General features: G+C 45.1%; 1 protein-coding gene across 47 annotated transcripts in view; it reads right to left on the bottom strand.

Annotated features, from left to right (window-relative positions):
- Positions 1–10,846: 10,846 nt before the first annotated feature.
- The window catches only part of Pctp (phosphatidylcholine transfer protein), a 48,031-nt gene continuing 46,820 nt past the window's right edge, over positions 10,847–12,057 (bottom strand). For 45 of the 47 annotated variants that reach the window (XM_087571185.1, XM_087571171.1, XM_087571167.1 and 42 more), the window contains one exon: positions 10,848–12,004. In XM_087571185.1, the coding sequence (XP_087427311.1) occupies positions 11,910–12,004 (95 nt within the window). In that variant the 3' untranslated portion in view covers positions 10,848–11,909. 47 annotated transcript variants of the gene reach the window in all.

Here is a 12,057-nt window from a genome sequence, read left to right on the forward strand (position 1 = left end):
CAGCAGGGTTGGAATCAGAGGAGCCTAGAGATGGGGCGAGATGATGGGGGATCTTACACCTCACAAGTGCCTCCTTCCCAGAGTCAAACAACAGAATAGGAGGGCAAGTCCAAGCCAGTAAACCTAGAACACTGGGGAGTCAGGCAAGAGATCCACTTGTTTGTTTGGATTGGGGTACCTTTTGGAGCTGAATACAGCAGCATCTGTATCCTTGGAACAAAACCACAGAGAAACTAAGAGCAAAGATCTAGAGTGAAGTCACAGACATGCGCTCAAATGCCCTTTGTTTAAAATGAAGATGCAGATGACCCAGGCAGAACTGCTACCATTTGGGTGACTGACTAATTAATCTCAGACCCAGCTAAGAGTCATTACCATTTCAGTGTTGAAATAGGCCCTCCAAGTCATCTGACACTCAATTCGTAAAGGAAAAGCCTGGGTCCCCGGAGGATGACCCTTAGTTATTCATCTATTCAAACACTGGTAAATCGTTCTAGTGTGTGCTGGTTGCTAGCAGGATGGGAGGGTCTTGACAGCACAGTGTTGGTGTCTAGTAAAATGCCAGTGCATGGCACAGCGTTCTAGAATGGGTCCTCAGGAGCAGAAGCTGGCAAAAGGAATTCAAGGAGGCTTGGGGGGAAGTTGTAGCATTGAATTTGTTTTTAAAGGCTTCATGGCAGCCAAGCATGGTGCTACATACCTGTAGTCCTAGCACTTAGGAGGAGCCAGGCTTCAGTTGAAAATCATCCTCTGCTACATAGCAAGTGCGGGGTTAGCTTGGGCTATGTGAGGGAGACCTAATCTCAGACTTCCTCCCCAACAAGGGAGAAGAAAGCGATGCCCAACATTTTGGCAATTACAGAAGCAAGAAGGCAGCACTGAAGGGAAATCAGGGTGCTTAGATAACACTAACACCCTGAAGACAAGAACTGAAAACGGAACATTCACAGTTTATAATAGTGACATCCTATCTGGATAGATAGGCATAATACTTCTCTAATACCAAAATATAATAATACAAAATACAAAAATACAAAATCTCAAAGACAATGGGGCGATTCACATCTGTGACCATATACTTATCAACAAGGGCATGGAAAATTACATAACAAGTTTGAGTTTCTAAGAAGTCTAACTTTCAGTGAGGAGAGGCAAAATGTGGTACTGTGATGCACACTTGTAACCCCAGCACCTGGGGCTGAGCAGACCTGGATTGCGCAGCGACACCTTGTTCCAATAAGATAAAACAAAAGAGTAGATGAGGAGAAGAACGTGAATGGGCCTTAACTCCATGCATCAGATATTTAGGGAAAGAAATAAAGATTACAGGGAAGGCAGATAGGTAGAGAAAGTGGTGGGGATCAAGCTGTGTTCAGCTAAGATATGCAAAATGACTAGGTGTATAATTTGTTTACAATAAGTGGAGGTGTCAGTGAGATTACCTCCCATTTTAGGGATGAGAAAGTTGAGGCTTGGTGATACTTTGTGACTTCTCTGGAAGCACAAAGCACATAGGCTCAGAGTCAGAGTCCTGGCTACAACTGTCTTTCTTTTTTCTTTTTTCTTTTTTTTCTAATTTAATTGTATTTATTTCCATATTTCTTTTTTTTGTATTAACTTGAGTATTTCTTATTTACATTTTCGAGTGTTATTCCCTTTCCCGGTTTCCGGGCAAACATCCCCCTCCCCCCTCCCCTTCCTTATGGGTGTTCCCCTCCCAACCCTCCCCCCATTGCCGCCCTCCCCCCATAGACTAGTTCACTGGGGGTTCAGTCTTAGCAGGACCCAGGGCTTCCCCTTCCATTGGTGCTCTTACTAGGATATTCATTGCTACCTATGAGGTCAGAGTCCAGGGTCAGTCCATGTATAGTCTTTGGGTAGTGGCTTAGTCCTGGAAGGTCTGGTTGGTTGGCATTGTTGTTCATATGGGATCTCAAGCCCCTTCGAGCTCTTCCAGTTCTTTCTCTGATTCCTTCAACGGGGGACCTATTCTCAGTTCAGTGGTTTGCTGCTGGCATTCGCCTCTGTATTTGCTGTATTCTGGCTGTGTCTCTCAGGAGCGATCTACATCCGGCTCCTGTCGGTCTGCACTTCTTTGCTTCATCCATCTTGTCTAATTGGGTGGCTGTATACGTATGGGCCACATGTGACAGTTTCTCATAGATACTCTGGAAGGAGACAGGAACACCATTAAGTTCCTAGAAGGCAAAGGAAGCAATACCACGAGTTTTAAAGAAACTGTGGTGTGTATGTCCATGCATGGAGAATAAACCCAATGGAGTTCATAGAGGAGAGACAAATCTTATCCAATATTGTCTTATGGTAAGTTTAATATATGTGGAAAGTTAAAAAGTACTGTATTCTGAATACCCATATACCCCACGGCCCAATAAACTTGTGTTGTAGCTGCTTGTTAAGACTGATGCATTTTACAAGTAATTTCTGTATGATCACTAATAATGACAGCCACAAGTCCCTAGGTAATTACTAAAATTCAAATACTGTACCATTAGCTCTAAGAGATCCAGGATAATGTTCTGTGTGTCTATGTAGCCAACGACCAGCTTGGGTACTGAGACCGTTGGCTCCTTAGACATCTTTGGTGGCCGGTACGTCCAGTGAAGACGACTTGATTCAGCTAACGGAGCTAACGCACCCCTTGACATTCTAGTAAGAGGAGAACAACTGTACAGCTGGGGAAATTGCCCCTGTGAAGAATTAGAGCTATCAGGAGGTTGTCAGATGGATAAGAACCACAAGAGCTGAAGCTGGTCTTCCTGGAAATCCTGACACACATTGCAAACTGGTGAGGGGCACAGCACCTACCTGGTAAAATCCAGTGTGGCTTACCGTTGTCTTCTGTTTCAGCCAACACGCAATCCCACAGCAGAGGCAGGAGCTGGGGCTTACCAGAGTTTATAATTTAAATTTGAGCAATTTGGTGGAGAGAATTTTTTTTATTACAAGATAATAATATATACAACTGACTTCAAAATGAAAAAAAAATCCAAATTTGAGTTAACTGGAAAGAAATAGTTTACAAAGATCACAATTGTGTTGTATTGTGAGTTCTCTCAATGCTCAAGAAAAAATATTTAATGTAATATTTTGTATATTATAGTATATATTATAAATTATAAATATACTAATATATTACATATAGTTATGAGGCTGAATAAACAGGGAGGTTCTGGGATAAAGAATGGAAGATTTTTCTTTCACTTTTTTCTCTTCCTTTCTTTCTTTCTCCCTCTTTCTTTCTTTCTTTCTTCCTTCTTTTCTTTCTTTCTCTCTCTTTTCTCTTCCTTTCTTTCTTTCTTTCTTCCTTCTTTTCTTTCTTTCTCTCTCTTTCTTTCTTTCTTTCTTTCTTCCTTCCTTCTTTTCTTTCTTTCTCTTTCTTTCTTTCTTCCTTTCTTTCTTTCTTTCTTTCTTTCTTTGGTTTTTCAAGATGGGCTTTCTCTGTGTGGCCCTGGCTGCCCTTGAACTCACGGAGATCTGCCTGCTTCTGCCTCCTAAGTGCTGAGATTAATGGCATGCACCACCCATGTAAAGAAGGAGGGAGAGAACCCGCTTACATTCCCAGTCATCTAACCCTGTCGGCTGGCTGCTGCCAAATCCGCTCAGAAAGCCCAAATTCCCAAGGCTAGCTGGGGCACAATCTCGAAAACCCATGCCCTGTCGTGGTCACCTTTCCCTAGAGCTCAGTTGAATCACTGCCAGAAGGAAACCAGACAATCTTAGTTTTGAACCAACAGATAGCACATCCACTGGGCACAGAACCCAGCATCCTGAATTTACCAACTATTCTGTTAGAAATCTTCAGATCCTGGTGGATTCTGCCACCTAAACTAACAGCTCCTCCTCCTGCCTTCCCTCTTCCTCTCTCGGACCAGAAGTCCCTCCTCCTTCTCGCCTAGTGATTGGCTTCTTGTATTTATTATTTTAATCAATTAAGAGAAAATTCTGCTACATAGAAATACTGGTCTCGAGGCAGTAGTTAGGCCAACTTAGAGCCACATGTGCATATATGACTATGTACTTACCATTTACATATTTACATATCAAGCATTAATAGATATAAATACATGTATAGGCAAATTAGAGTGTCACTGTGGCTAAGAAATGGATAGGAAATGGGTAAGATAAGATTGCAGGGGGAATTGTGTGCTGGGACATTGGCGACAAGCACAGTTGAAAATCACAGAGAAATCAAGGATCATCCTCACTCAGAACTGGTTATAACTGCCTCTTACAGCTTCTGTGAGAGTAGATGGGTGCACAGCCCAACTAATGACCCTCTCCCTTTACACACATGTACACACATGCATATGCACATACCCATGCATACCTATAAAAGCACATACACCTGTCAGCAAGTGACAACAGGCAACGGGAGACTTTGAGGAGTTTCTAGATGGTAGTGACACAAAAGAACACCCTACAGGTACAGTTGATGATGCCGTGGTCCCTGCTACTCCCATCAGAAATGAGGTGTGCATGCACTTCCAATGTGACCTGCACATAGCTCACTGGGAACCTCTGGCATGGCATTTCACAAGGTCCACTGCAAAGGTCCACTCAGAAGGAACTGCTTCTAAGTCACTCAGGACCTTGGTGGCTATTGGCTAGAGGCTGAACTCCATTCCTTGTTGGCCTCACCCCCAGGCAGATTGCAAATGGCATCTGTACTTTCAGAGAAAGAAGGAATGTCAGAGAAAGAACAGGAATGGGAGGCCCAGTGTTTAGAGGCTGATCTTACATGTCCTACCTATATTTTCTGTCCTAGTCTCTTCTTGAGAAGCAAGTCTGTAGATCTAGCCCACACAGAGAGAACGACATTACACCAGGGAGTGAATGCCAGGAGAACAGACTACCAGAGCCAAGAGAAAATGCTGCCTGCTCTGGGCACTGCACCAGAGCTGAGGAAAGAGCAACCAGAAGCTTGTGTGTGTGTGTGTGTGTGTGTGTGTGTGTGTGTGTGTGTGAGAGAGAGAGAGAGAGAGAGAGTGAAAGAGAGAATATGTATATGTATGTATGAGTGTTTATGTGTGTGTGAGCATGTGTATATGTATGTGTATGAACCTGTGTGTGAGTGAGCAAGTGTGTGTATGTGTGTATGTCTCTGTGTGTGTGTGTGTGTGTGTGTGTGTGTGTGTGTGTGTGGTGTGTACAGGTATTTGCAGTGGCCAAAAGAGGAGGTTGGGTATCCTGGCACTGGAGTTACAAGTAGTTGTGACCATCCGATGTGGGTGCTCAGAACTGAACTCATGCCCTCTACAAGAGCAGCAAACACTTTTAATCACTGTTTCTCCAGCTCCAAACGTACTTCCTATGTGAAGACATGGAGGTGACTAATACTCTGTGTCTGCTTGGTTGGATCTTAATAGCATTCTATGAGGAAACTGGAAAATCAGTGTCAATGGTCCTTCACAGCACCCCTGCCCCTCCTCCCCCAAACACACCAGAATCTTAAAATCCTTAAGCTAATGATCTGTAAGAAGATGATTCCAAGTCATTCATTTCCGGGAGGAGTTGGGGTTGGGCGCCTGCATGCTGTTTCGGGAGGGAAGAGTTAGTTAATCTTTAGTTCGGCTTTTGTTTTTGAGACAGGGTCTCATGTGACCTCTTGATCTTCTGATCCTCTTGTCTCAACTTTCTGAGGGCTGGGATTATAGCCACGCACCACCGCGCGCTAAGTTTATGTGCTTCCGGGGCTCGAACTCAGGGTTTCTTGTATACTCGGCAAGCTCTCTGCCTGAGTACTTAGCCACATCCCTGGATCTACTTAATCTTACTATCACTACTCACTGAAGTCAGTTATGTCCCCCTTCACCTGCAAACAAAGGCGTAAGGTATGACTGGACTGATCCTAGCTGTGGGCGGTGCGCTGGGGAAGCAGGCAGCGGAGGTCTCCCATAGACTGTATGCTTTCAGGAAGGTGTGGGGAGACTTGTTGACTTCCTGGAGAAGAAGGAACATGATGAGTTGCCGATTCCTTCTCCCGGTTATCTGGGTCAGTTAATCCCTGCATCCCTGGCCAAGCAGCTCGGCTTTGAAATTCTCCCCCAGGCCACCTCGCCCAATGACGTCAGAGTCGAGCGAGCGGTGCCAGCCTCCACCTCCCACCCCCACCCAAGATGATGTACGAGGGGAAATGCATACTGTCTTTGCTCAGGAAACATCTGCTTGATCCAGCAGTCCTCAGGCAGGTCACTGCTTTATAAGTTAGTGGAACAGAATGGGATGGGAAGACGGGGAGCTTCGGAGATTATTCAACCTCACCATCAAGAGTCACAAAGGCAAATGAGACGCAAGGAAACAGCCTCCCGAGCAGACGCTCTCCAGGGACCCCCGGCACTGTTGCACACGGTCACATTTCCTAGCTTGTAATGGAAAATGAATGCTGTTTACAAGAGCTGAAAGTAGCTGAAATGGAAGCAGGAGCCAAGCCGTGTAGTGGAGGGTAAACTCTTCTTGGAAGCTTTCAGCAGCCCTGTAATTATTCAATACCAGGCCTGAAATATAGACTCCTAATGAAGAATGTTATTCAGGTCTCCCTCGGAAAATAAAACGCCACATTCATCGGGAAGCAGAATCCATGACCACTTAAACACAGGTCCCGGGCTCTAGAAGCTGCTCGACTTACAACACAAAAGTCACTGTGTGACTTGCTAGGGGGCCCTCTAAGTACCATTTCGTACTGCTCGGTTTCCTGCAACTGTTTCTCAGCTCATGAGCTAATCGAGAGGAGCTGAGGACAGCAGATAAGAGAAGATGGATGTGGCATTCTGCCTTCACCTTCTCCTGGCCTGCAAGTGACAAGCTTTCTCTTTCATCCCTGTTTGCTTACCATCCCTTGGGTCAATTAGTAAAGCCATCCTGGCGGGTGTATTCTTCTAAAGGTGTTGAATCAGAATGGAAAGGCAAATACTGTTGAGGGAACGGAGAGGAGAGAAAGCCTTGAAGCACTAAATGACTCAGATGGAAAGTTTTAAAACCCTCAAAACCATGCCTGACCTAGTGGCACCAGGCTTTGAACCCTAACTATTTGGAGTCAAAGTGGACAGGAGGAGAAGCGGGGATCACAGCGAAACTTTGCCATAATCCATCTTCTGCTTTCATCGTGGACTCAACATCTTTCAGTTATGGTGAAGAGGGAGAGGGGACAAACGAGGTCTCACCGTTGAAGACCCTGAGCTGGGAGAGGCACGGATTGCACTCTTGACACGGGCCAGCACTTGGTTCCCTGTCCACGCCTTCACTGTCATTTGCTAAAACTCATTCCTTTGGGATCTCGTGGGATAATCAGCAGTTTGGGACAAGCTTGTTTTACACTTTCTTTCCTTCCATGGCTTGGTGAGCCTGTGCCTTCCCATCATTGTACACGTGTTCTGTGTCTCTGTAGACAATGGACGTCCTATTGGAAGAAGCCATTCCACCTTCACTTCACGGATGTTACCTAGCATAGCAGGGAGGACAGGAAACCTTGCCATGCTCTGTCACTGTGGTTGTAAGGTCACCATTGCTCACCTTAAGAAGTGAGGACCAGTCACGTGCACCAGAATAGGTGCAAATGCATGTAATCATACAAAGATGTTATAGGTAACACCCATGGGGATGTCCCTGTATTTGAACATTTAGTTCCCGGCTGGTGGTGCCGTTTGGGAAGGCTGTGACGCTTTTAGGAGGTGGAGCCTTGCTGGAGGAAGTATTGTTACTCAAGGTGGCCTTTGATGTCTTATGGGCTGCCTTCCCCCCGCCCCCCGCTCCCTCTGCTTCCTGTGTGCAGACGAAATGTGACCACTCCACTTGCTGACTGTCGTGCCCTCCTTGCCATGATGGGCTGTACCCCATCAGAAACTGCAAGCTAAAATAACCTCCTTCCCCATCTTAGTTCTTTTTTATTGGGGTATCTCACTACCGAAAAGTAACTGATAAGCAAGTTAACCAAATTAATAATTTATCTATGCCCTCCATATGTGATCTGATCAAGCAGCAAATTTCTATTTTATCAAGGAACAAAAAAAATATTTTAAAGACCTTTTCTTACAGTGAAAGAGTGTTTTAGGGAAAGAACTGCTTATTTTTTGAGTACCTCATACTTTCTCATTCCTACTTCTTCAGAGACTGCTGTTCTCTGACTGGCTGCATGGTATGGCATGACACACAACATGAGAAAAGGCGAGACATACACAGATGCCCGCCCTTGGCCTTCTTTTATCTATTTTTTTCAGCGAAACACCAGAGCTATGCTCTGCGTTAGAAACATTATCAGAGCATGGGCAACTCTTTGCCATTCAGAACAGAGTAAGAAGGCTCGGAGAACCCAGGGTCACACAAAAGGAATCCTATGATTATAGACGTCAAGGGACCATAAAGATGTCAAAGGGTCATAGGAGAAAAATGGAAGGAATTAGGGATAAATAAATCTTATCAGGTCATTCCTCCGGCTACTGTCCTTCAGAGCTCACTAGTGGCTTTGTCACATCCCGAGTCCTGGAGCAGCTCTCGGGATCTCTTCCGGCCTGCAGAGTACCAGGCCATTGCCCCAGCCTTACCAGCCCCGTGAAACTGCTTTTCATCTATAATGCTTTTCTTTCTCTACCTACTCTCAGTCAACTCCAACAGTTCTCCTTGGTCTCTCAGCCTTGCGTAGGGTCCTGTGTGAGGGCAGATGCCATGTGCCGCTTCTGAGCGTGCCCAGCTCTTCAGTAGCTTGTTCACTGTGCCTTCCCCAGCATACCACAGGCTCCTTGAGGGCAGAGGGCAGGTCCTCAGCCTGGCTCATTCATTCCAAGGACCATCCTTCCTGCTTTCAGTCCTGATGACACCAGCGTTTGGAGAAGGACCTACAACTCGACTTAATGTCTCCATGTTTGAACAGATAGCTCTCTGAACTGACTGGGTGGTGTTTTCCCAATTTGTCTCTTCCAAATCCTACTGGGAACCAAGAGGTGAAAGGGCAAACATTGGGGAGTGGGTCCTGAGGGAGAATCCTGGGCCAGGGCTCTCACTGTGAAACATTTGTGAGGGAAACGACCCTTTCTGGGAACACCAGTTCCAAAATGATCTTTAACAGTGAGGATGATTTGTGTGTGGAAAGAATTTTGCACCACAGTAGCACTGCTTCTTTTACCTGAAATTGTGGGTAAGCTGGGGTACACTGCATCTGGACTGAACCGTTTCCAAACGTCACAGAAAATTTGCATATGGCCACTCAGCAAAACCACTCCTCCCTAGGGCAGGACTAAGGTATTTACAGGGAAGGACCAGTGGGAATGTAAGGAATCTAGAATTCCCTCAAACACTGATTTGAGAAAGTCAATTAGACTGAACCAGTGGAGATGAACCTTTCTATCAGGAAGGTCTGGGTCCTCTGATCTTGCATCATGTCTTCAACCTTCTCTAAATCATTAATTCACATGTTATCACATGAATGCCTCTGACATACTTCCTCGAGGCCATTGACCAGTGAGCAACAACTGCCTCTATCCAAACATCTCGCTATCTGGGGGTCTATCTGATGTGTGGTTTGTACAGAGACTCTGTCTCAAAATATCAAGATGAGCCAACAATAAAACCATTTGATGTTCTTAACATCCACCATCCACCAAGTCCTTAGCTGTTTTAATGAAATGGTTTCCTGGGGTTGGAGGGATGATGCAGCGGTTAAGAGCACTGGCTCCTCTTTCGGGAGGATCTACATTTGATTCCCGACACCCACATGGCAACTCATAACCATCTGGTCCCAGGCATCCTGTGCCCTCTTCTGGCTTCCATGGACACCAGACACACAATGATGTACAGACACGCATGTAAGCAGAACAGTAATACACATGGGAAAATACTCTTTAAAAAAAAAAAAAAGAAATGGCTGGCTGGAGAGATGGTTTAGCTGTTAACGGCTAGGTTCACAACCAAGAATAGAAAAAGAAATGGCTTAAGTGACACCATTTTATGTCAATCCTGTTCAAAAGCTGTGATCTTCATTTAAAGGGTCTGTGTCAGGGATCAACTTACGCTCACAATACAAGACAATTAGTTGCCATGTTTCTAAAATCAAATACCAGCCACTTATTGATACTGGCATTTTAATGACAATTTTACAAATCGTTCACTTACTTGTATAATCTTATTCCCAGGATCAATAGGTGTATGTCATAGGGAAAGTTTAAATTAGAGAGAAGCTGTGTTGTTGACAAGAAATCTTCCTTCTCCCCTCCCTCCCTCCTTTTTTCCCTCCCTCCCTCCCTCTCCCTTCTTTCCTTCCTTTCTTCTCTGGTTGGCATTGCTATTAGTAGCAATCTTATCAAATTTCGATAGACTGAAGAACAGAGCTGGATTTTAAACTCAACTTAAGCACTTTACTGGTTCTTCCTACAAGTCAAATACATGTGAGCTTGAATGTAATTAAGCCGAAAATTGTTCTTTAAGAAGATTTATTTAAATTTAGTGGGTGTTTTGCCTGCATGTCCTTAAGGGTATGATTTGCATGCGGTATCTGTGGAAGCCAGAAGAGGGTGTCAAATGCCCTGGAACTGAAGTTACATAGAAGGTGGTGAGTTGCCACTGATGTGTTGGTAACCTAAACCTGAACCAGAGTCCCCTGAGAGAGCAGCCAGCATTGTAAACAGCTGAGCCATCTCTCTAGCCAATTTTCTGTCTGTCTGTCTGTCTGTCTGTCTGTCTGTCTCTCCTCCCTCCCCCTTTCTTTGTATGTTTCTTTCTTTTTCTTCCTTTCTTCCTTTCTTCCTAGTCTTGAGCTAGGCCAGGTGTCAGTGCAAACAGAAGAGACCCAATTCCTTCTTCCACAAAGCAAGAAGTAAGAGGGAGACAGCACACAGAGAAACATAAGTCACTGTGTTTATTCATGGAACACAACTTTCTTCCCAGAAAGAACACACACTCTAAGAAATCCCACTCAAACAGATCCTTTCCTCTGTCTTTGCATCTTGAGTTTCCATATCCTTTAGTCAAGGTTTGCACAGAGTGATTGACTACAACTTTTCCCTGAGATCATTAAGGCTGTGTCTTGGCCACTGAATCTATTTTCCTACAAAAATTGAGGATCAGACGCAGGGTTCTGAGAGTCCCTGTTCTGAAGAGGTAGAATTCCTGAGAAAAAGGTGAAGAGCACACCAAATCACTACGTCAATTTCACTCCGTTGTAAACCATTATTGTCCCTTCAACATCTCCAAACGCTCTAGAAGGGGAAGTCACTTTAGTAAGATACAGTCAGCGTACTACACACACGCTGTCTCGGAAACCTGGGGCTTGCAGTGAAATGCACTGCTCAAGAGGTATAGACAGCGTTTTCTCAGTGGATTATGGGAAAGGAAAAAGATCCAGATGTTGACAATTAGGAAACCTTGCTCATCTCAGCATGTGCTCAGTCAGGCCTGGGACACTCCTCAGTGTGGTCTGATACCACAGCAACTACTGATCATGCCCAAGTAGAAACACAGCCACACTTGCTTGTCACCTCAAATCCCAGCCTGAGTCAGCGAGGCATCAAGAGAACAGGCATCACTGTGGGATTCGAACCTAGAAGGTCAACTGTGGACCAAAAGCCACTTCTAGTTGCAAGAGAGAATGCTGAAGTGAGCCTGCTTTCCAGGAAGGGCCACTCTTATATCTTGCCACCCTTCCTCTTCTCACTCATCCCCCCAAAAATGGCACAACAGAATAGCTCTTTTTCCCCACTAAGGATTTTCCTAATGAAACATACACAAGTATGGGACCCCCCATTCGACAGTGGAAGAAGGTAGTAGGCTCTGACTATGACCAGTGGGAAAGAAGTCAGTGATGGAGCCGGACAGAGGCAAGCATGCCTTGGGGGTGTGTAGCGCTTTGAAGGTGGGAACAGAAGGGCGAGCTTCAGTTGGTGTAGCACATCCAGAGGTGTCTTTCATGGATGCCGGGGTCCCGGTCTCCTCCTTAGGTTTTCTTGTGGTAGTTCTGACACGCTTTCACCATGTCTTTCAAAAAGCTTGGAACTCCATTCTGCAAAAGAAAAGAATATGTTTCTATGTGTTCCTCATTCCCTGGAGTGTGGC

This window comes from Rattus norvegicus, chromosome 10 (genome assembly GCF_021556685.1).
Source record: "Rattus norvegicus strain SHRSP/BbbUtx chromosome 10, alternate assembly SHRSP_T2T, whole genome shotgun sequence".
Lineage (NCBI taxonomy): Eukaryota > Metazoa > Chordata > Mammalia > Rodentia > Muridae > Rattus > Rattus norvegicus.